Below are 24,363 nucleotides of genomic sequence, written 5' to 3' on the forward strand. Positions count from 1 at the left end.
AAGAGATGTGTCATAATTTACGAATAAACAAAATATCATGCTTAGAAATATTTCATAGATTGTAGCAGTTCCTTGGAGGGGAGCTCCCCGGGGAGTCCCCTGGGCTGTAAGTTCGCTGGCAGCAGCAGGCACACAAGGAGACTCCACACGGCTTCTGAGGGTGCTGATTAGATGAGGGTTTATTGGGGGTGCCAGCCCCGGGTGTAACATGGTTTCAGAGGGAGAAGGGGGAAAGGGAAAGGGAGAGGGAGAGAGGGCGAGGGCAGGGGAGAGATGGGCCATGAGAGAATCTGGTCTTCCTCACACAGTTTAAGAGGGAAATTCAATGTAGGTGCGAAATAAGGTCTGGGCAAATGGGATTGTAGATTCATGGGACTTCAGGGGAGGAACACAGCTTGGAATAAACCATATATTTTTGAGAGCTACATTTTTGAGACAGAGAATACAATTTGAATAAAATGCAACACCACAATAGACTATTAAGATAGATAGATGATAGATAGATGATAGATAGATAGATAGATATATAGATAGATAGATAGATAGATAGATAGATAGATAGATAGATAGATAGATAAATGGATTGACAAGGCAGATAGAGATAGATGAATGCACTTGCCTGTATCACTTTGTATAGAAAGGGATGGGGAAGTGAGAGGTTATTCTTTTCCACACATGGGAAACTATCTTTTTCCCAGAAAATTCAGCTTCCTTCTTCAGTGCCCACCAGGGTATCTGAAGACCCCACCAAGAAGGCCCTGTGATGCCAATGGCCTGTGCATCCAGCAAGTCAAGAAAGTAAGGCCTGCCTCTTAATAGTTCAGTGGTGTTAAAGAGGTTTATTCTCGGTTTTTGGTACCAAGAGGAACAAACTGAAGCCAGTTACTGTAAAATGCCTGCACAAGCACCAGTGCAAATAACAGCCAAAGGAAGGATGAAGCCAAGGTGTCCCACAACCATAGCCCAAGCAGCCAGAGATCCTCCTTCAACCCTGGCTGCATTGAAACCCCACTGACTGCCAAGAAGAAAAGCGCCCTACTGAGAGGAACCAAACTTAACCCTCTGGCAGGACACAAATTTAGAGGGAAAAAAATTTAAAATCCCTACACCACCAGCCACACTTCCCAGTGAGAAGGTGTCATGGTTTGACCCTGGCACAATGCCAGGGCCCCCATGAAGGATATATTTCCAAAAGGGTTGCTGTGAGATGTGACCCGGGAACAGAACAAAGCAGGCTCCCATTCGGGGATGGAGGGAAAAACACAACACTTTATTTATTACAAATCTAAAAAGGAACACATACCAAGCTAAAAATGAAAACCTTCCAGATACTTTCCTCCTCCCCCTCCCTTTTCTCCACAGATTCACCATCCCTCAAATTATCAACCCTCAAATCCATCAGGGAGAGAGGAGTCCCCCCTTGCCTCATAGGCCTCCCCCGGAAGCACAATTGAAACCTCCTGTGCTTCCGCATCATCCATGGCCCCACCCAGAGAACATCGGCCCTCGTGACTTCTCCCCCCCCATGTCCAGTGCTCTCACCACTGGACACGGGCCAGGACTGCTTTTAGGGCTCCCCGTTTAAAGATGCTTCACCTACTTCTAGAAGCAGCAGTCTCTCAACTTCGGGACACCAGTCCCCCCCAAATTTCACCCCCTGGGGCCGAGGGGCCTCATGAACAGTTTCAACTTTGGGACACCAGTCCCCCCCACATTTCACCCCCTGTGAGGCCCCCGAGGGGCCTCATGAGCAGAGATCTTCCTCTCCGTGGAGACAGAGGGCATCTCACACTTTCTTCAGTTGTTTCTGTTCAAGCCGCTGCTTCACTCTTGAGTCCCTGGTGTTGCCTCCCCCTAAAATACAGTCTCTGGGTCACAGGGGAAAAACACGGGTCTGTCCATGGCTATACAAGAAAGAGTCCAGCCCAAGGCCACTCCATCATCTCTTCCACTCAGGACTCTTCTCTCCTCTTCCAGCTTTTTTCACGCTTGCCTATTTCATCTCTCATTTCTCTCTCTCACCTCATCCTGATTCAGGAGGATTCAGTATTTGTGAGGTTTCTATTAGTCTACAAAGGGGTTAAAATTTTACTTTTGCCTGCTCAAGAACTCTCACAACTGCCAGGTACTTCTCTCTGCCGCATCCCCCGCTTCTGGCTGGCTGAACTGCCAGCACAATTTCTGTCCCTCTCTCCGGGGGGGGCTGCCCAGACATCTTAAGTCTCTTCCACCCCTGCATGTTCTCCTCCACCTCTGCACCTTCTGGGGCTCCCGGCCTCCTCCCTGTCATGGCCTCCCCCTCCCCCACCCAGACGCAGCTGGGCAGGGGAGAGGTCGGACCTTACTCACCAACGCCGGATTCCCGAAGAGGAAGTTCTCTGGGAATCTCCTGCTTTTAACCCCCGTGTGTTCTCAGAGGCGTATCCAGACCCTTAGTGGCTATATCACATGCCAATTTTGAATTTGGCCACTGATTGGCCCGACTTAGACTTTTCTAGAAACACATTTCCGGCCAAACCACGACAGTTAGTAGTGTTAGTTTTGCCTTGTTTTTGCATGTGCTTACAGAACATGGTTCAAAGAATGATATTTGCTGCATCTAATCAGACTATGCTTGTGCAACAGAAAAACAGGGGAAGTGTGGAGGATTTTGTGAACAGCTGGCTAGCTGACAAAGGTCACACTGACATAATACCGTTAATTAAGCAAGAAGGAGACGAGGATAGGAGTCAGCAGTCAGTGTCTAAACCTGGCAAGGGCACTGTGCCCTTGGTGCAACATCAGGATGGGGGAGAGGATCGTTAGTTAGAAACATGAAGAAAATATGTAAACAGCTGCAGCATAGTAGCCTCAAGAATGATAAAGTAGGCGTAGTTAGCTGATAAGTAACTAACCAATAATGAGCTCGCTTTTTGCAATATGTATTAGCCTCATTAACACCAATATAAATGTATGTGCCTAACAATAAAGTTTTGAGATTTGCTGATCACTCATATTGAGTGCTGCATTTCTTCCGCCGATTACCACAGAAGGTGACACCCCACCCCACCCTCCCCGCCCCTCCAACTCCAGCTTGCAGGGTAGGCAATGGCCCATTCCTGTGTTCAAATAAAGAGATGGATTTGTGTCCTAGTTTGAAAGCAAAACCAGTGTGAGGCTCTCTTGTTTAAACTGCGACCCTTTGGACGAGGACACGAGGCTTGACTCCATTTTCATCAGAAGGCTGATTTATTATGTTATATATTATACTAAAATACTACATTACAACTATACTAAAAGGACAGAGAGAAGAAGATCAGAAGGCTACCAAGACAAGAATAGAATAGGAATCAATAACAAAAACCTGTGACTGCTCACAGCCTTGGCACAGGTGGCTGTGATTGGTCACTGATTGAAAACAATCTACATGAACTAATGGAAGATGCACCCGTGGCATTCCACAGCAGCAGATAGCCATTGTTTACATTTCTTTCCTGAGGCTCTCAGCTCTTCAGAACAGGAAAAATCCTAGCAGAGGCTTTTTCCCTAAATTATCATGGCAACAAGACAGATATTGTGGATCTCTACAGAAGCCAGTGTTGTGCTTGGGGGCAGCCAGGCAGCACTTTGGGGCATTCCTTTTGCCTTTGAGGGCAGCTGGGAGTGGGTGGGCTTTGCCTGAGCTTCCCTGTGCAGTCAAGACAAAAGCAGGGATTGTTTTGCAAGCAGCAGAAGGCTGCAACCCAGCCAATGCCTCCGTGAAGGTGTGTGTGCTAGTCTGGCCAAACTGATGAGAACATTTGGCTTCCTAGATTCCTTTTAGACTCCTGACCTGTCACCAGCCATTGGAGACAAAATACTTCCCAGAACTTGATTGTCTGTGGGGCTGGTTTAATGCTGGTGTTGTTTTTATGACTGTTAGTACTTCTACTGTTCCTTCTACAGTTTGGGTTTGATAAGAATTCTACATTTTGGTTAGCCTGACCTTCTGGATGAGAACATCAAATGATAGCACAAATAAGAGAGGAAGAGGTCTTTTCAATGTGCCCTAAAAGTTAAAATGTTACATTCTTAGAACAATCCCGAGGTATCAGAGAAGAAGAGTTGTTTTCAAAGTGCCCCAAAAGAAGAAAACCACCACACTTTTTTTGACAATCCCTGTTTGATATTTTAGTTGTATGCCTAGGAAGATGCATCAAAGAGACACATCCATGTGGCATTTCCAGATAGAAGTGCCCTGCAGGCAATTCTCAGGAGGAAGCCTGCAGCCCCTCTGCTGCATGTTCCTCCAGTACCAGGCACTTTGTCACTGCTAATGCCCAGCTGATAAACACTCTTGGAATACTAAGCATTGGCCTCAATCCCTGCACAGATTCCTGCACTCGAGGAAAGCACACCAAGGCCTTGGTGACTCTGCAGTAGAGCTGAGTTGCTTCTTACAACTAGTAAGGGCTGCCAGTGCAGTGCTGTCAGGGACTGACGGGTCAGGCACAGAGCAGAGCCCAGTTTACTCAGTGTCTGCCATCAGCTGTTGGGACAAAAGGTGGATTGATTGACTCCTCTGTGGGTCTGAAGAGAAAGACAACCATGTTCTGTCTTGAGTGGGGTCAATAGCTTGTAACAGAGCTGGGTGTGCCTCTGGCTTCTTGACAGTGGCTGTCAGTGGCCGTTCGTGGGCTTTGCCAAGCTTTTTGTCATACCTGCCCTGCCACTGACAGCTGCTGTGCCTGCAGGGGCTGGAGCCTTCCTCAGCTGTGGGGTTGCAGCTGCCGCCCCGTTGCTGCAGCTTTGCCTGGGCTGGTGAGAGGATCAGCATCTCCTTTGTGCAGGTGTCTGTGTCACGGCAGCGCCTGAGGAGCGGCGCTGTCCTTGTGCCCCATCTGGGCTGTGCCCTTTGGGAAGATGGGGCACGTGGGTGCTGTTCAAGGGGCCAAGTCCAGTGCCCGTGGCTGCTGCAGCCCAGGCTGAAGACCAGCACTTGTAGTTCTTCACTAAATGAGGAACGGGCAAAGTGGTCTTCAGAACTTAGCCTGCTCCTAAATGAAAAGGGTTCTAATTCTTAGAGTCATTGTTCTTGGATGTAGCATGAGCTGCTGTTCTCTGAAAATGTCAAGGCATTCTTTAGGCAAACTGCTGAGAGGAAGGGAACATCCCCTCCTCTCCTGGAATTCACTTTGCAATATTCTTTCTGCTCTGCAAAAAGCAGATGTTGATAAAAATTCATCCCAGATCCCAGGGTGCACTGAATCTTTGGAAGTATGTAATCTTGTGCTGAATCTCCCAAGAGAGTGTTTCTTCCCAAGAAAATGAAGGCTCCTGATTTTTCAGCCCTCCTTCCCATTTGTAGATGACAGCCGCTTGCCTTGGTGCCTGTTTGTCTTCTGATTTCTGTCTGCTCTGATGGTTTTTCCATGGGCTTAGTTTCGCCTCAAGGCAACCCTGCAAAGGAGTGTGGGAGAATCAGACTCTGTGCAGAGCTGCCTCTTTTGCTGGGGCTGCTGTTGTTGTTGTTCTTGTTGATGTTATCGTTAGCCAAAAGACCACAAATTGCTCAGAGCCCCAGAGAGTGGATCTGGGTTTCAGATCTCCTGCAAGCTCAATCTCTCTGTTTTGAACTTTGCTTCTTGCATTTTGTTTCTTTCAGGGTGTGTGGTGAGTGTGGAAGATCCAGAAAAGAAGTACACTGGATGGGAACATCTTGGCAGTGGGTGAGTGCAGCCACACTTATTTCTACAGAACCACAGGCCAGGAATTTTGGTGGTGCAATAGCATGTGGGAAGTCAGGCAAGCTGCAAGCATTTTCAGAGCCTGGCTCCAGATTGTCCCTGTCTCACTACTGAGGCAGTACAAGGCATCATCAAAGATAACTGGATGCTGACAATGTCTTGGCTGCCTCAAGGAGCAGGACCTGGAAGCCCTCCTGTCCCTCCAAGATGGGGCACCAGTTTGCCTATTTTCCCAGGAGACATGGTTTTGTATGATTCAAAGTAATATGGCCACACTCATGAAGGAAGGAAAAGCTGAGAGAGCAGGTTTTGTGTGTTGTTTCCCACCAGACAGCTGTCAGATAACAGCTCTCAGTAGCATTTCTTAGTAGTATTTTTCTGGAAACAATATTCAGTGGTCAGGAAAATAAGAAAGGCTGTGTGGCATTGCCTGAGTTTGGCAGGTAGGATGAAAAGAGAGCAGTGAGAAGGCCCAGCAGCACTGTGTGTTTCATTGCCTGGAAAGGCACGTCACAGGCAGAGATACAAGAAGAAAAAGGCAAAGAAAACCCCCCCACATGCATAAGCTAGTGTGTGTATTGGAGAATTCTAGCAGCCCTTTTTCTTCCTGTGGGAGCCAGCTTTTCTCTTGGACACTCTGCATGGCAGAGGGCTGCTGGGCTGCTGTGCCCTTGGCTGAAGAGTAGACAAAGCCCAGTGTTTTAGAGACACTGCAGGCAGCACAGAGCTCCTGCCTGGGCTGCCTTTTGCTCCTCAGCACTGAACAACTTCTCTGTTCTTGCCACTGTTCTGATTCTAGGGGCTTTGGAGCTGTTTATAAGGCCTTCGACACTGCCACAGGACAAGCGGTGAGTGCCCATGCAGATCTTGCAGCTCTTGAGTGCTTTCCCTGTGATGTGATCTGTGGCCAGAGCTTTGGGCCGCCTGTCTTTGCTGCAGAGGCTGTTCTGCTACAGGCAGGCTGCAAAATGCATTTGGGACAGACTTTGTCCTTCCTACCTACCTGAATGAATGCAAGGATGGCCGTGGTGTCTTTCAGAGGACACGCTAGCTTGGAGTTACTGGATAAATGTGCATAGATTAGCTGATGGCAAGAGCCATCATTCCAGCCCAATTCCTCTTAAGCCCAGGATCAGACACAGATATTTTGTTTTCTATCACGTGATTCAGTTGGAAAATACAATGCAAGCCCTTCAGAAAGAGAGATCTTGTCTGGAGCACAGTTTTGCCTTTCAGTCCTAGGGAACCTAGTTCACATACACACACACACACACACACACACACAGAGACACGTGCACAGATGAATGAGAAGAAGTTGATGAAGAGCCTTAAATAATACAACCTTGTGTTGATCCTGTGTTCCACTAGAGAGATGCTCTCTGTTCTGAACAGGCATGGTGGTGTCTTGGAGAGTCTTGCTGCTCTTTGGGGCTAGAAGTTCCAAGTCCTGAATTCTCCTTTTTGACTCTCAGGAAATACATTCCATCTTCCTTAATAGTAAGGAATTAGAGAAGGTAGTTCCTTATCCAGCTGCAGAGCTGTGCTCAGGAACTGCACTTGGAGGGAGGTCTCGGAGGCGTCCAGAAGCCCCAAGCCCTGTACTTAGAACCTGGGGCACATCCATAGTGTACCACAGAAAGGGGTATTCATTTTTAAACCCATTCAATAATTTCAAGTCTAAAGATTGTTCTTCAAAGTTGCAAAAGCCAAACTGAAGAAGTGAGGATGTGCTGGGATTGTAACTTTACCTTGAGTCGCTTTGCAGTTCTTTTTTGACAGCATTTTCCCCATCATGTTTTATGTGTTTACTCTGGCACACAATTGAATTGGCAGCCATCTCTTCACAGGAGAAAAATTACTTTTGGCTTCTAAAGCGTGTGTAAATGATAATAGTAGTGCTAAATAAAGTCTGTTTGAGAAGCCTGCAGGTGCAGAGGGTGGTGTTAGCGCTTTGTGGTTGATGGTTTAGAGTCCCTTTTTTCCGAGGTGACAAGGCATCCAGGCCCATGAGGGCCAGAGAAAGAGGCTCTGGTCATGTCTGTCCCTAAGAGCTTTTGAATGTCATTGTAGGTGGCTGTAAAGGAACTTTATCTCCAGCACCAGGGCTGTGAGGGAGTATTAAAAGAAATCCTGCTCATGAGAGAAAATAAGAACGCCAATATTGTCAGCTACTTAGAAAGGTAAGTAGTTCTGGTGATTTTCTGGGAACGTTCATTTCCATACTTGCAAGGCAAAGATTTAAAAGCTCTTTAGCCACTGGCAGAAAATGGATCTTTCAATGAACATCAATCCACTCTTGCACCAGGCATGGGAGGAGTTTGCATTCTGTCCCCATGAATGCTTCCTGACATAAACAGCTTGAAGATTGCTCTCAGAAACCTGGCTCTCTTACTAAGCCAGCAGCCTGTATGTTCACTTGCTGCATGTGGTTTTGCTGGTTTGGGGCATGATTTTTTCTAAGTGTTGGAGGAGAAAACATGCCAGAGGTTATGCACCTTGTGCTGTTCCCACTATTTTCCATAGCCTTGCATGCCAAAAGACTAGGCTAGGAGACACATAATTTGCCAGGTCTGAAATTGTTTTCCTGTTTGTGACTGTCCTTTCTGCAAGGTTTTCCAAAGGGTGTTGGCAGTGCTGCACAACCACTTGCCTTTAGTAAAAGCTGTGAAAACTGTGTCTCCTTGCTGCTGGAGGGAATGGTGCAATTTGTGTCTGAAGATGATGAAGCAGCTGCTGGGATGTGTCCACTTCCAGATTTATCTTTTTCCTCACTGAACCTCCTTTTCCCACTGCTTGCCACCTAAGCCGTCTCCTTTTCCATGGATGTGCCTTCCTCCTTTAGGTGGCACAGATGGCAGGCACTGGCTAGCCTAGGTGGAGTGTGTCTTCATTTGATTCCATCTTCATTTACCAGTGACCTGGAAACAAAACTCAGCTGTAGTCTTTTCTTCCCCACAGCAATTTAGCTGTGCACGTTCAGCTCCACGCTGTTGCTTTCCTCTTGCAGCTACCTTGTGGATGAGGCTGTCCTGCTGGTGTTGGAATATATGGATGGAGGCTCCTTAGCTGATGTGGTCACCGTGAGAAGGATGGCTGTAGGACACATAGCAACAGTGTGTCGGGAGGTAAGGGGTCCTGCTTGTGCTTGCGAAGGCTTGGACAAGGCTAGTCCTCTGAAAGCACTGCAAAGTGAGTGATTCCATGTTCAGAGCTTTCTTTCTGTGTTGCTCTTCTGCTTCAGAGAAGAAAGAGCATCTGGACTGAACTGCCTGCCAGTGTCCCTGCCCTTCCTGTACTCTGTTCTTCACTCTTATCCACCATCATTGAACTCTCTGTCTCTTTTTCCTTTTTATTTTCTGTTCTGCACTTTGCCTCCCCAAGCCTTTGCCCGGAGCCTTTCTGCACTGCCTTCTTTGCCTGTAAGTGCAAAGGTGCTGCTGTGAGAGTTTTAAACCAGAGGCCAAGCCAAAGAGAGACTCATCTGTCACAGGTCTCCACTCCAAAGGATGGCACGGCACCCAGCATGGTGCTTGCTGCTGCAAACTGACAAAAGAGCTACTTCCAAGTCTGCTGTTGAGGCAGCCATAGAACCCTTGTCCTCCAGTCTCCCGACCGACAGTGATCCCCTTGGTATCCAAGGCAGGGACGTTTTCCTCTTTTGACAAACCATTGTTTGTCGTCCGGACGGGGAGAGCGCATCCGCTGCAGCAGCGCTCATTCTGACTGGCTTTGCAGGGAACAGTCTGGAGCAACGACTGACTGATGCTTCCCCCTCCAAAGCTAATATGCCTTCCCTTGGAAAGATCCTGCTCTCCTAGTGCTGCAGCAGCAAGCTCTTCCTCTTGCCAGAACTCACTGCTCCTTGGAGATCTGTGAATCTTCAGGAGCAGCCTCCTTTTGCATGTGATGAAATCAGATCAGGGTAACTTTTGGCCTCCTGTTTCTTTTTCCCCTGGCAGTGCCTGCAAGGCCTGGCTTTCCTTCATGCCAAGCAGGTGATCCACAGAGACATCAAAAGTGACAACATCCTTCTGGGCCGGGATGGCTCCGTCAAGCTGGGTGGGTATTCCTGCTGAGGCGCAGCGCTGCGGGGAGGCGGTGTGGGGCTGCTTTGGAGAGGTGCCGGGTGCCAGCAGTGGCTGCTGAGAGTGCAGGGAGCGCTGTGCAAGCCCAGGCCACAGCTGGAAGGTGCTGAGTGGTCTAGAGAGCAACCAGGTATCCAGAGTAACTTTGGTTTGTGGGTGTTCCTTCCAAAGGGAGAGAGTTACAGTGTAAATGTTCAGGGCAATGAGGAAAAGCCAAGGTTTTGTGGGAATCCTGGGTGGGTTGTTACCTGTACAATTGCCCATGTCCTTGGCTGCAGCCCTGAGGAAGGAGAGCCCAGCTGCTTTTCCAGCTCCATTAAGCACTGCGTTCTGGGACTGAGAGTGAGAAGCCCTTTTCCTTGGTTTCCTACTTGAAGCAGTGTTTGTTTTCCTCCTCAGCTGATTTTGGCCTCTGTGCTGTGCTCAGCCCTGAGCACAGGAAATGGAGGTTGATGGTCGGGACCACTTACTGGATGGCACCCGAGGTGGTGAGAAGAGAGCCTTACGGCCCCAAAGTGGACACCTGGTCCCTTGGCATTGTGGGAATAGAAATGGCCACAGGAGAGGCTCCTTATATGCAGGAGACCAGTGTCAAGGTAAGGTGGAAATGTGCTCAGATAGTCGTGTCCTTCTGCTCTCAGTCCATTAGAGAAAATCCCATTCCCACAGCTTGAAGTGCTTCCAGCAAGGGCCACTTCTCAAAAGGTCCCTGGGGCTCACATCAGCTGTCAAGGCAAGACCTGGTGCTGGAATAGCTGGGGCTGCACTGGGGCCTTTTTTCCTTTGGGAGAGAAGGCTCATCTCTAAGCATCTGCTAGGCAAGAAATTGCCATTGCAGACTGGAGCTTCAAAGATGGGGTCTAGGTGAGCCCTGAAGGATATGGAAGAATCACATAGAGTCTCATGTTTCCTTTTGCTTCAGGCCAGCTACCTGATAGGCAAGCAAGGGGTTCCAAATCTGCACCAGCTCAGGCTACCCCCTGGCTTGTGTGAATTTCTGGGCTGCTGCCTGCAGATGGATGTGGACAGGCGAGGCTCTGCCAAGGAACTTCTGCAGGTACGAGGCAAAGCGGCTGCAGGCCAAACAGCTGTTCCCTGCCAGGGTTTGCTCCTCGGCCAAACTCCAGGGAATCAGATGGGCTCCCCACAGAGTAATCTCTGCTTTGGGTGCTTTTCAAATGAAAACCAAGTAGGATCTTGACTGCTTGAGGTTAGAAGGGCCCAGTGAAGGTCATCTAGCCCAGAACTCCAGCCACTGGCAAGGACATCTTCAAGTAGATCAGGTTGTTCAGAGGGCCATCCAAGCGGAGCTTGAATGTTGCTGGGTTGGGGCTCCTCCCAGCTCTCTGGGCAGCCTGTGCCAGTGTTCCAGCACTCTCCTCACAAACAGTTTCTTCCTCAGAGCCAATCTGAATTGAGTGTCTTTTAGCTTAAAGCCGTTCCCCCTTGTCCTCTTGCAATTGGCCCTGCTAAAAGAAATGTCCCCAACTTTCCTAGAAGCCCCTGAAAATATTGAAAAGTCTCCTTGGGGCTTGCTCTTCTCCAGGATAAACAGGCACAAGGCTCCCAGCCCTTCCTCAGAGGAGAGCTCCCACCTTCTGGTCATTTCTGTGTCCCTCTTTTGCTCTCAGGTGCTGTATTCAGGTTTGCCTGGTAGCAAAGGAACTGAAGTATTGCAATGCTGGGGATGGGGGCTTGAGGAACACAATGAAAGCAGTCCCTGCCAAGCGGTTTTAGATTGGTCTGTGGGAATGGGGGAGCTGGGGTGGAGCTCACTGTGAGCATCCGAGAGCACCCAGCTTGTCCCGCCTGGCCCACCCTTGGAGGTTTCTGCCAGCCAAACAGGCACAGCTGTGCAGGATTTGTGCCAGCCCCATGTGCTGCCTTGCCCCATCAAGTAGATGAGAATGGCTGTGGCTTTGCTGCCAGGTTTGGTGGCAGACAAGGAGCTGGTGACCAGGCCACTTCCTTGGCTGTGCCTGCTGTGAAGGAAGATGCCAGCCAGCACAGGAGGGAGTGGGGTGTGCTGAGGCAGACACTGCTCTTCCTGCAAACCAGAGCTGAGCACATCTGCACCCTGATGCTTGTGTCCTTGCTCCTGGCTTGCTGCTGAAAACCTGCATGTCCAGCTTTCCTGAGATCAACATGTGGGATCAACATTTTTCAGAGCTCTTGGGAGTCTCTTGAAGAATGCCTTATACCCCACATCTCTCTTGGACACTCAAAGAGCCCATGTCTGTAGAAAAGAGGAGCTTGAATAAGTCTGTTGACTTTCCTGAAAGGAATAAATCCTTAGGACAGCAAGCAGCAATCCCACAGTGATAGCAGGACAAAAATCCCAGCAAGTGACGACACCATGAGGAATGGACTAGTGCAGTTCTGGGCCGTGTTTGCCTGTGCCAGCAGCATGCTGGACATGAAGGCAGACGTGCTGCTGGTGCCCTCAGTCCCATGTCTGTGTATTTCTGGGTGCTGGAGGAATCCAGCTCAACCCTGTTAGGAACTCAGTTTGGAAAAATGGTTCCTTTTTCCTTTGTCTCTTTTAATTTGGTTTGTTTTGTTTCTTTTTCCCTTTGGGCAGCATCCATTTCTGCAATCAGCGGAGCCTCTCTTAAGCCTCTTCTGACAGCCTGATTGCTGCCATCCCTGCAGCAAGGGAATGCAAGAAGCAAAGGAGATGACAAGGTGTGAGAGTCTGTCCGAAACTTCCCTCATTTTTTGCCTCTCGATCGTCATGAAAGCCAAGACCACCGGGGAAAGGGAAAGATCCTGTTCTGAAAATCCAGGTCTGTCTGGTCCACCAAGCCAGATTATTGCCTACGGGTGTGTTTGCTCAACTCATGGAACACTGCACCCAAGAAGGGGCAGTGTGCTCTCCTTCGCCTGCATCACTTAGCAACGCTAGTGCTGGAATTTCTCCACCCTTCTGACTTGGCTGGACTTTCTCTCTGGAATGACCTTCCCAGAGGTCACCACAAAAGGACCCTCCATTCACCGTACATCAACCACCGTGACAGATGGACTGAGATGGGAGAAGGTTCTCGCCTCAAGGACTGAGACGTGCGACCCCTACCTGGAAAAGCTCCCCTCTTTTCCCAAAAGGACTAAGACTGAAATCCCCACCGTAGGGTGAGGGAAGGTATGCGTGGGGACCGGAGCAAGTTTTGCAAGCCACCACTGGACCGAGAAGACAATGGTTCCTGCCTACGACATCTGCTGCTGACGACGCCTGTTCCTGATGGACTACTGATGGACTCCTTGTACCCTTTATCAATAGACTATTTTGAAATGGGTCCCCTTCCCCCATTTCAAAAGGACTATAAAAAAGGTTAGACCTGACTGATACCTTTGAGATCTCCCCTGACGTGAGGACGACAGGCCTCTTCGTCGACCGGACTTCGAGGGACTTTGTCATCTGCATGTCTGGTAGCTATACACCTCCTTGCCCTCCCTCTCTTCTTTTTCTTTTCCTTACTCTTTTTCCTTTCTTCATTCCCCTTCTCTCTAACGCATCTTTGCTATGGCTATTTAATAAAAGTACATGTATTTTGATTTTACTGCAAATCCCCTTGTCGTGTCAGTTTTTGCACCCTGAGATCAGTGAAAAAGAACCTCCACGAATCACGTCCTTAGGACGGATCGTGTCATAAATTGGATCTTGGGTCACGGATCTTGGGTTCTGGGGACGGAGGAGTCTGCAGGTTACGTGTAGTTTGTAACAGGGGAAGGACGTTTCACGGCAGCCGCACCTAAACCGTCAAGTTTCCCGAAAGGGGTTGAACTGATTTAGAAAGCAAGGGCTGTGATTCGAATTTCCCGCATACTGCACAAACCAAGGCGGAAAAAGCATTCTCCAAACTCTTTTTGAGGGTTCTGTCTCCAGAATATCACAAAAGATCTCTTGGTGCAAAAGGGAAAAAAAAAAAACCAACAAAAAAACCCCTGTTTCTGTTGTAAGAGTGTGTTTAACTGTCTGGGAAGGAAGAGACACCTTGAAGAAACTAAGCAGGGCCTCCCAGATTGACTCTGTGTCTTCAACTGTGTGTGAGTGTTTAACTGTCTGGGAAGGAAGAGACACCTTGAAGAAACTAAGCAGGGCCTCCCAGATTGACTCTGTCTCTTCAGCCACCCAGGGAAAAAGTTGAGTGAAGGGAAAACACAGTGTGTGATTGTGTAACTGAAAACACCTCCCTGTTGTGGTCCCTAGTCCCTTCACAAGATGAATGAAGATTTTGGTGCCAAGGCAAAAACTGAATTTTACACACTACTTGCTAAACACAATGCAAAACCTTCACCAGGCGGAGAGGCCTGGGCAAAGAACAATTGGTTTAATTTAGAAAATGTTGTTGGTAGAATATGTTCTTGCAGCATGAAACAAAATTTAAACTTGGTAAAGATAAAACCATCCTCTGCTCAGTTTTGGGAGCCTGCCTCACAGCAGCCACAGAAACTCGCTTTAAGCGAAGAAGTGAGGAAAATGCTATAATAGACTCCCTTCAAAACTTAGTTGGAGTTTTGCAAAAACAATTAGATGAAGAAAGAAATGAAAATAATTTATTACGGGCTGCCTTGAGAGAGGTACATGTTAAAAATTCACAGAACTTTGATTCCTCAAAAGAAACAGAGGAGAAGGAAACTTCTCACCTTAATCAAAATTACCCCCAAAAAGAATTAGTTCTGATGAAAAATTTTGGGGAACACTGTTGTTGCAATAGCATGAAACCTCAAATTAAAACAGAATGCAACTATATTAATGATGAGGATTTTGACCCACATATAATCACTAAAGAAATCCCATACACTGCTACTGAATTAACAAAACTTGCAAAGCAGTATGGGCTTCTCTCCCACAAAACTGAAACAAAATCTCTCACTGGGAAAGTTCAAACACATTTGTCAGAACAAGAAGCCGGTGGGTACTGGGGACATGGAGTGTTCTTACCAACGGGAGACAGACGCATCCCATGGTCCCTAATTCAGCATATAGCTTATTGGACAGAGGGGCTTAACCCCTCGGAAAGGGGAAACCTTTTAACCATAGCTGGTACCCCTAACCAACTCCTGGAAAACATTCACAAAGCTGCCTGCTTGCAAATAATGCATGAAAGAAAACCAGCTACAAGCTATGAGTCACCAATGCAATCACCTGTAAAGTCTAAAATTATGACCTCTTTAATTCAAAGGTTTACAGAAACACTTAAACCTATAGCAATTTTCCCTCAAAAACCCATAGCAGCTATGTCCCCTATAGAAACACCAGATAAACTTCTTAGTAACCAGAATAACCCATTTGTTCCCTCTTATGACTTGCCGAGAAAAGGGATAAAATGGGATTGGAGTCTTTCTCAAGAGAAAGCACTGCAATCGCTGATTTTTGAAGCAACAGCTCACCAAGCACTGGACCCTATCCATCCTACAGATCCCTTTCAGGTAGAGTGGGGATTTGCCTCCTCAGGGTTATCAGTACACATTGGGCAGCGGGGTCCCGAGGGTCCGACAAGGCCTGTTGGTTTTTATTCCCATGGTTTCAAAGATGCTGAGAGAAGATACTCTACCTGGGAAAGAGGTTTGTCTGTGGTTGGCTTAACTCTCACAGGAGTAGAAAAAAACTTAGCAATACAAGAAACTGAGAGCTTGGGTAGCAGCCAAAACAAGCTTGCCTCTGTGATTAAAGCAACCCCTCCTTTCTTCCCCACTTCTGCTAACAGAGAGGGAGAAGGCAGTGCTCAGGTAGAGGAACTGTTAACCATTTGTAGTATTTTCCAGTGTAAGGGACAGAATTATTTTCTTGTCAGTATTAACATCAAGTCCTATGCCGCACATGTATTTGTGTTGTTTCAGGCCGATGCTTTTAAAAGAGCTACAGGAAATAATACTGTTAAAGCAATACAGGGATGGTTTGGAATTTTCGTAACCCCACAAGAAATTCAATCTGATAATCTTTCTCACTTTACAGTCAAAAGTGCGCAGGATTGGGCAAAAGGTGAAGGGATTGAATGGACTTCTCATACCCCTTACGATAGATCAGGGGCAAATGGGTGTCCTAAAATCACTGCTTTTTGCCTGACAGCTCCAAGCATAATTCCTTCACTACACAGACCAGATGATTTCAAGAACCCAGCACATTACCCTGGACAACCTGTTTTTGGTGGACCACCCCCTATTGTAGGGGAAGTACCACTGGTGTTAAAAACCTCTCTGACAATCCCATTGTTCTAACTCTTTCTGCCTCTTCGTGGCAGATTCTGTTGTGCTTATTTTTTACAGAAGAACTCCGTGGGACATGAAGACCTGAGAAACCATGATAACACTAGCATTATACAACAAATATATTGTTTTCCTTTCCCTTTATGGTAACACAAAGTGATAATATTACACTTAACATGTAAATTAAGTAAACTTGAACAAATTGGCCGCTATGAGTGAAAATCTGACCAAATTACAGCAACCACTGCAATCATCCTTAACACATCAGTGGCTGCTATCAAACATACTACCAAATTGGGAAAAGGTAAATGTAAACGACCACAAATTGGTGATTGATGCACTCAATGCCACACAAAATAATGTTTCTTTGTCTCTCAGCTGTATTCAGGCTCAATTGTGGATGCAGTCAGTTGCTGCCTCAATTATAAAAGAAGGTGAAGAAGGCACTTTTCCCACTGAAATTTGAAAAATAATCTGCGACAGTGCTACTGACTTTGAAAGAGAATTCCAATCCTGGTGGAATTTGGTGAATTTCACTTATAACCCCATTTCAAACACGGCCACAGCTTTTGTGTTAACCATACGTAGTGCTTCAGTACATTTGGTTTTTCCTATTATAGCATTAGGGATAAATCATGACGGAGCTATCCTCTATCCTTCGGAGCATAAGGAATGGGCCCGTCAGATTAACAACAAATGGCAAACTGTCAATCTGGAATCTTGTATTGTCCGTGAACAACAAGGGTTCATCTGTGAAAGCAATGGAATCATAGCCCAGGACATCTGTGTGGACACAGAGCAGAATATCTGTCACTTTGAAATACATCCTAACGAGACTTCTAAAACGGTTCTCATATACATAGGCAATGGATGTGCATGCATTAGAACTGCCTGTGATCTTGTATTTGTAGAAAATGTAGTAGTGGATACTAAGAATCATTCAAATTTCTGTGCTTGTAATTTTACCAGAATTGTAGGATGTGATTTCTCTTATGTAGCTCCAGTTACCTCTCACCAACTTTTGCAATCTAATTACACCCTGATTCACAAATTGATACCTACTCCAATTGGGATGAACCTCACTTTGGTAAAGCAGTTGCTGCTCCACCAAGACTTGGCTGAGATTCTGGGAAAGATCAAGAAAGATGGGCAGAAGACCCTAGTAACTGTTCATCACAATGTAAAACAAATACACCGTGTCATGGGAAAGAGTAAAGAGAGATGCCGAGCACAAGTGGTGGGATACTCTTCTTGGGTGGTCACCAACTGCCACAAGTGTCCTGAACACCATGTGTCATCCTATTGTTGTCCTTTTGATCCTGGTTTCGATTGGTTTTGTTTTGTCAGCAATCTTGTTTGTCATGAATTGGAGAATGATGAAACGGTTAACAAGACTGACGTCCATAATTAATGCACACAATTTGGCTGATGTCCTTTTTACTATGGACGTCCCCAAGACAATTGACACAAGACGATTATGAATCAGTAGATGTGTTTTGAAATAACTTTTTATCTTCCATTTTGTGACTTTGTTAAATTTATATTCATTTTATTATTGCTTTTACTTTTGACCATTTGTGATTTTATTTTGATTATTTGATTACCATTTGTGATTTTTCAATTATTTAAGACAATAATTTGTGATTTTGTTCCAATTATTATTTTGATCATTTTCAATTATTATTTAATCATTTGCTAAAAAAGTTGTTTTGATTTTGTTTTGCTAATTGCTTCTCTTTTTCGCCCTTCTTTTATTTCTTCTTATCTTTTTTTTTCTCTTTTCCTCTCCCTCTGTCATACTGTCCCTATTTTCTGAGGTATGCTACCAGCGTGAAGGAGACTTGAAGACCTGCTGATGAAGATCCTTTCAAGACAATCGTGAGTCACGGGGTCGTGTGAGAGTCTGTCCGAAACTTCCCTCATTTTTTGCCTCTCGATCGTCATGAAAGCCAAGACCACCGGGGAAAGGGAAAGATCCTGTTCTGAAAATCCAGGTCTGTCTGGTCCACCAAGCCAGATTATTGCCTACGGGTGTGTTTGCTCAACTCATGGAACACTGCACCCAAGAAGGGGCAGTGTGCTCTCCTTCGCCTGCATCACCTAGCAACGCTAGTGCTGGAATTTCTCCACCCTTCTGACTTGGCTGGACTTTCTCTCTGGAATGACCTTCCCAGAGGTCACCACAAAAGGACCCTCCATTCACCGTACATCAACCACCGTGACAGATGGACTGAGATGGGAGAAGGTTCTCCCTCAAGGACTGAGACGTGCGACCCCTACATGGAAAAGCTCCCCTCTTTTCCCAAAAGGACTAAGACTGAAATCCCCACCGTAGGGTGAGGGAAGGTATGCATGGGGACCAGAGCAAGTTTTGCAAGTGACCACTGGACCGAGAAGACAATGGTTTCTGCCTATGACATCTGCTGCTGACGACGCCTGTTCCTGATGGACTACTGATGGACTCCTTGTACCCTTTATCAATAGACTATTTTGAAATGGGTCCCCTTCCCCCATTTCAAAAGGACTGTAAAAAAGGTTAGACCTGACTGATACCTTTGAGATCTCCCCTGACGTGAGGACGACAGGCCTCTTCGTCGACCGGACTTCGAGGGACTTTGTCATCTGCACGTCTGGTAGCTATACACCTCCTTGCCCTCCCTCTCTTCTTTTTCTTTTCCTTATTCTTTTCCCTTTCTTCGTTCCCCTCTCTCTAACGCATCTTTGCTATGGCTATTTAATAAAAGTACATGTATTTTGATTTTACTGCAAATCCCCTTGTCGTGTCAGTTTTTGCACCCTGAGATCAGTGAAAAAGAACCTCCATGAATCACGTCCTTAGGACAGATCATGTCACCTCCAGAACCCCCATTCTAAAAACCCCAAACTTCTACCCTTTCACCCTGAGTCAAATTATTATTCTGCTTAAACTCTCGTGACTTGTAGCTCTTCACGTAACATTGGTAATTTACTCCATGGGTCAAAATCAAAGACACCTCAAAGGCACAGGTGTCTTTGCCTTCATGCCAGGGTCTCTGAGTCCCCTGCCAGGGGCTCGAGCCACCCAGAGCTGCCAGAGGGATGTCCTGGGTTCCGACAAGGGGGGACTTTCCATCTTTAAGAACGAATGGCCAATTCAGAAGAGAACATAGAGCCTTATTCCCTGATTGGCAAGGAAGGGAATTATCGCCCGCCAGGGGCTGTGTACAAATCAGGAACAGGAGAGGACTGCTGAGGAACGCTCCATCCTTTTAATGACCTAATTTTCGGCAAAAGATCTTCCCATATATATCAATTTAAAAACTTTGGTTTTGATTTTAAATAAAATTTCACCTTTGAAAGTCCAATAGAGGGGATCTGTAACATAAGAAAACAAAACCCATGATTTTGCCAAAAAAGCTCTACGAAACCAATAACTGGCACATTTATAAATAGCATAAAATCAGAGTTTGCAGGTTCCACTGATGAACAAGGAACGTCAGGCGTGACCTGTGATCCCTCTGTTTGGCTCACGTCTGCGTACTTGAATGAATTGTTATAATTGCTTTTAATCAAGGAGAGTACATTGGCTATTTTAGGCTTGGAAATTTTCCTTTGGTTTGAAGAGGAAAGTAATAAAGTCTCTTTGGCCACCATTGATTTCACTGCCACTAGGGCAGAGTTATTATTATCGTGGTGGGCGTTTTTATCAAGACTCCAAGGCCCCTTGCCATTATGATTGTGGTCTATTTTAGATGGATTCTGCACGCTGAGGTTTGAGTAGTTCCAAGTCTGTGTCTTATGTTTCTAACTGACATCTTTCAAAAGCAGAATGAGCTCTCTCCCTTTGGCTTGTCAGCGTTAGAGCTTGGTTCCACATGAACCACACTGGATAATGTTCATCTGATGTCTGGCCAAATTCCACTGTAATTCCTTGGCCTGAGGAATATCAGGAAGACCTGCTGAGCTCCATGAACACTGTCAGCTGCATGGAAGAGAACGTCCTTGACTTTACTGAAGAAACTGGAGCTCAGCTTAGGTTAGATGCTCTTGAGCAGGAGAAAGGCTGGAATCGTTTTCCTGAGGCCTGTGTGCCCAAGAGGGACTGAGATCTGGGGAGCAGCTGGGTGTTTCTGCACATGGATGTAAGGGGATTGCCAGACAGCTCAAGCCTTAACACAGGCAAACACTCCCCAACTCTTCTCAGGCAACACTTTGCTTTGGGTTTCAAATTGTTCCCACTTGTCTGTCTGTGAAGATGCCCCTAAAACCACAAGTCAAGCCTCTCAGAACTGGTGTTACATTTCCAGCAATGAAGAAAAGAAACCCAAAGCCAACAAAGTTTCTAAAACAATGATTTTTAGAGAGGAACTTAATTCCCTGTGCAGTGTCTTCTCACTGGGAAACATGCTGGAAGCCTGGGAATGAGGGTGTAAATGGCTCAGAGTCTCTTCTGCTTCTTTTCCAGTAATGCTGAAACACCTAGTGACAGTGTTTTTTCTCATAGCCCAAGCCACGTTCTCCTCATCACCAAGCCAGAGCCTGGTGATGTGGAGAGCCTGCCAAAACCCCCTGTTTGTTTCCTGGCACTTTCTGGGATGGGCCTACCATTAATGCATTGACTTGAGTAGCCAAATGAGCAGAGAGTGACCATAGGGATGGCACCTCTCCTTCTTCTGACCATGGAAAGTTTTCTTTTGCTGCATAAGGGAAGCTGAAATTTTCCGACTGCTGAGAGACAGAGCTGCAGGTGTTTCCTGTGTGCCCAAGCAGGCATTTTCATCCCAACACATTTGTGCAGGCATCTTAATGTGTCTGTGTGGAATTTGAGATTTAAATGTTTGTTTCCTTACCTGAGGAATACCTGGTGGATTTCCTTTCTTTCCTTCCAATTACCATTGTTTTCAAGAACAAAGGAGAGAACTTGATGAGTTTTGTTTTATGGCAGCTCTGCTTAAGGGACCAACAAGCATGGCAGAGATGCCTTTCTTGTACTAATCCTTGGAAATAGCAGAGTTAGTATAGCAAAGTCCCTCTTCCAAAAACCCTATCAAGCTGGTGTGAATTCTCAGAGAATCAAACATGCTTTGCTGATGTAGTTCCCACTTGTTAGGTCAGTCAATAAAATCAGCTGCCAAGTCAAGATCTGTAGGATGTTGGAAAAAATGTGGGGTTTGGGTTTTTTGTTGGTGAAGGAAAGTCATCTCTGGGTCTCTGCCAGGGCAGAAACTGCCACTGCAGAATGAAGCTTAAACAATGGGCTCAGGGAGATGGGCAAAGTTACAGATGGGCAAAGCAGCAGGTGGAACCTCCCTGTTTCCTTTTTCCCCAGCCTCAAATCCTGATAGGCACAGGAGGGAAAGAAAAGCTGCAGGAGCCCAACCTGTTTTCACCTTGGCTGTGTGACTTCCTGAGCTGATGCCTGCAGACAGACGAGGAGCAGCACTGGTCTGCCAAGGAGCTCCTGCAGGTAAAATGCAAAGGGGCCACAGATGAAACCGGGTGTGAGGGATGGGCTCCTCATCTACTTAAGTCCAAGGCATCAGATGAGCCCCCTTCCTCCTCACCTGCACTCTTGGTGCTCTTCAAATGGAAACGGTGAGGAGTCCTAGACTGGGCTGGGCTGGCAGGGCCCTGTAAAGGTCATCAGGTGCAAGTGTCCTGCCATGAGCAGGAACATCTTTAAAGAGATCAGATTGCTCAGACCCCTTTGCCACCTGACCTGGAATGGTTCCAGGGATGAGGCACCTACAAGCTCTTGGGGACCCGTGTGCCAGTGTTGCAGAATGCTCTAAGTAAACAAGTTCTACCTAAGATCTACTCTGATTGCATCCCATTTGTGTTTAGAAATATTTTCCCACATTCTGTTGTAACTGGCCCTGTTCAAAAAAGGTGTCCCCCACTTTCTTCAAAGCCACATTGAATTTTGGAAAATGGCTATAAAATCTCCTTGGGCCTGTTCTTCACACAACTGAATAACTCCACCCCTCTCTGTTTTTCCTGAGAGGAGAGGTGCTCTGTCCTCTGACTGTTTTCTGTTGCCCTGTTTTGTAATTTGGTGGGGTGCCCCATTTTATCTAATGGCAAAAGAATTGAAGTAGAGCAATGCAGGGTACAGAGACATGCAAAGGTGGTGCAGGAACCCAAGGAAGCCAGGCTGGCTGAGTGGTCAGAGATTTGGCTGTGGGCAGGAGGGGCTGTGGGGGGCTCACTGTCAGCCTCTGAGGGGCCCTGGTTTGTGCCCCCAGCCCACCCTTGAAGGTTTCTGGCCGGCAAACAGGGAGAGCTGAGCGGGACTTGTCCCAGCCCCATCTGCTGCCTGGCACGCTCAAGCAGACAGGAACTGCCCCAGGGTTACTGCCAGGTTGTGTGGCAGAGAGGGAAGTGCAGCAGCCAGTGCCACTGGGCTGTCCCTGCTGGGAAGGAAGGTGCCATCCAGCACAGGAGGGGCAGGGCATGGAAAGGTAGGCACTGCTCTGTCTCCCTGTGGAAATCAGCACAGTGCCTGTCTTTCAAATACAGGGACCTATGTGATTAATTGGAGTTTCCTGAAAGGAAGAAACCTCAGGGCAGAAACACCATTTCTAGAGCACTGGCAGGGCAAAAATCCCAGCAAGATGAAAACACCTTGATAAAAGGATGAGTGGGATTCTGGGCCAGGTTTGCCTGTGATGGCAAGGTCCTGCACATAAAGATGGAGGTGCAGATGGTCCCATTGTTCTACTTTGTGGGTCTTTGTAGGAACTAGAGGAATCCTCATGGAGCCAGTGAAGCACTGAGCTTGGAAAGTCATGGTTCACCACTCTTCTTTGTTGTTTTCTTTTTTTTCTTTTTCCTGTGGACAGCATCCATTTGTAACATCATCCAAGCCAGCCTCCATCCTGGCACCACTCATCATTTAATTGCAGAAGAAGAAAAAGAAGTATTAGGAGACGAGAATTTAACAATAATTTCAAGATGTTATCTTCATAAGAAATTTAGATTAGAAATGTAGAGTAGGATTGTTGAAGAGTTGAAGAGTTGTTGAAGAGAATAGAGTATACATTAGGATTGGATTTAAATAAAGTTTCTGGAACATCAACTCATTTAGAAGACTTAGATTTAGGTTTAGGCTTAGGCTTAGGTTTAGGCTTAGGCTTAGGTTTAGGCTTAGGCTTAGTACTAGGTTTAGGAGTAGGTTTAGGAGTAGGTTTAGGACTAGGGTTAAAGTTAGAGTTAGTGTTATGACTAGGTTTGAGTTTGGGTTAGGGTTAGGGTTAGGGTTAGAACTTAGGGGTTTAGGGTTAGGGTATGATTGTCTAATAGGTCTGCTGAGTAGGATTTGAAATTAATAAAATTTTTAAAACCACAACTCTCCTTGTAATTTCCTACCTTCTTACTCTGTGAATAAGCTCATGATTTCCTTGTAAATTGTCTGTTGTTTCTTAAAGGTGGAAGTCACCCCTACAGTGTCTTTGGCATGGTGTGAAATTGGGGTATGCTCATCTTCATTTATCCTCTCCAGACCATGCTGCTTTTGGAATATGACCCACGTGTCTGGTTTTGGTCTGCTGTAGTACCTCTATTTGAGGTAGAAAGGGCAATGGCATTTGCATGAAAAAACAAAGGAGGAATGGGACAGCCCAAATACTCTATGTGGATACAGGCTCTCTGCTGTGACTCAGGAGCATTCGAGTTCCTGCCACTTGGATTTGTATCCCTAAGTGCAATGTCTTTGGCGGAAGGAGAGCCTTGCTCAAGTGAGAAAGCAGAAGGATCAGAGAGGGGGCTCTGAAAGGTCTCCTCTGGTGCAGAGCTGGCAGCGCCTGTGAGGTGAGAGCGGGCCCGGCCTTGGCCGGGGTGCAGCCCCAGCAGAGGCCTGGCAGAGCCCGGAGCAGCCTGAGCCTGGGCAGAGGCAGGCTGGAAGGAGGCCCTTGGAGCTGCACGAGGCAGCAGCCGGGCCCTGGGTGCCTCTTCCTGGCAGCGGGCGAATCCTCCGCTCTCAGAGCCCAGGTGGCAGCTGGCTGCTCCCGAGGGGAAGCGTAGCCGTGCTGGGCACAGCCCAGACTGGAGGCATTGGCCGTCTGGAGTCTGCCCAGGAGCAGAGGAAGGCCAGGGGCAGCCCAGGGCCGGTGGCCTGGCTGAGGATTCCTACTCTTCTGCCGGCTGCCCTGTGACTCCTGGCAAAGGGCAGCAGTGTGTGCAGCACTCTGGGCAGCGGCGCAGGGAGCCGGGCTGCTGGGCAGGCTGGAGCACAGGGCAGCATCCTTCAGGCACGGCACTTCTGCCAGGGCAACCCAGGCCAGCCTGAGGCACTGACAGCTTGGCAGCTCACATCTGCAGGAGCCAGTGCCTCCCACAGCTCTGCCAGGAAGCGCCTGCAGGCCTGCAGTTCTGCCCTGAGCCAGAGC

General features: G+C 47.2%; 1 protein-coding gene across 2 annotated transcripts; it reads left to right on the plus strand.

The window, feature by feature from the left end:
• Positions 1–10,206: 10,206 nt before the first annotated feature.
• LOC135303967 (uncharacterized) lies at positions 10,207–18,343 on the plus strand. Of its 2 annotated transcripts, XM_064426272.1 has the most exons (3): positions 10,207–10,386; positions 10,713–10,847; positions 12,372–18,343. In XM_064426272.1, the coding sequence occupies exon 3, from the start codon at positions 14,147–14,149 to the stop codon at positions 16,007–16,009; it is 1,863 nt and encodes a 620-aa protein (XP_064282342.1). In that variant the 5' UTR covers positions 10,207–10,386; positions 10,713–10,847; positions 12,372–14,146; the 3' UTR covers positions 16,010–18,343. The 2 variants fall into 2 exon arrangements, with proteins under 2 accessions (XP_064282342.1, XP_064282344.1); XM_064426274.1 differs by lacking the exon at positions 10,713–10,847.
• Positions 18,344–24,363: the final 6,020 nt, after the last annotated feature.

This window comes from Passer domesticus, chromosome 6 (genome assembly GCF_036417665.1).
Source record: "Passer domesticus isolate bPasDom1 chromosome 6, bPasDom1.hap1, whole genome shotgun sequence".
Taxonomy (NCBI): domain Eukaryota; kingdom Metazoa; phylum Chordata; class Aves; order Passeriformes; family Passeridae; genus Passer; species Passer domesticus.

Excerpts from the sequence above, each read along its gene's own strand:
- LOC135303967 (XM_064426272.1), top strand. The coding sequence starts at position 14,147 with ATGTTCTTGCAGCATGAAACAAAATTTAAACTTGGTAAAGATAAAACC.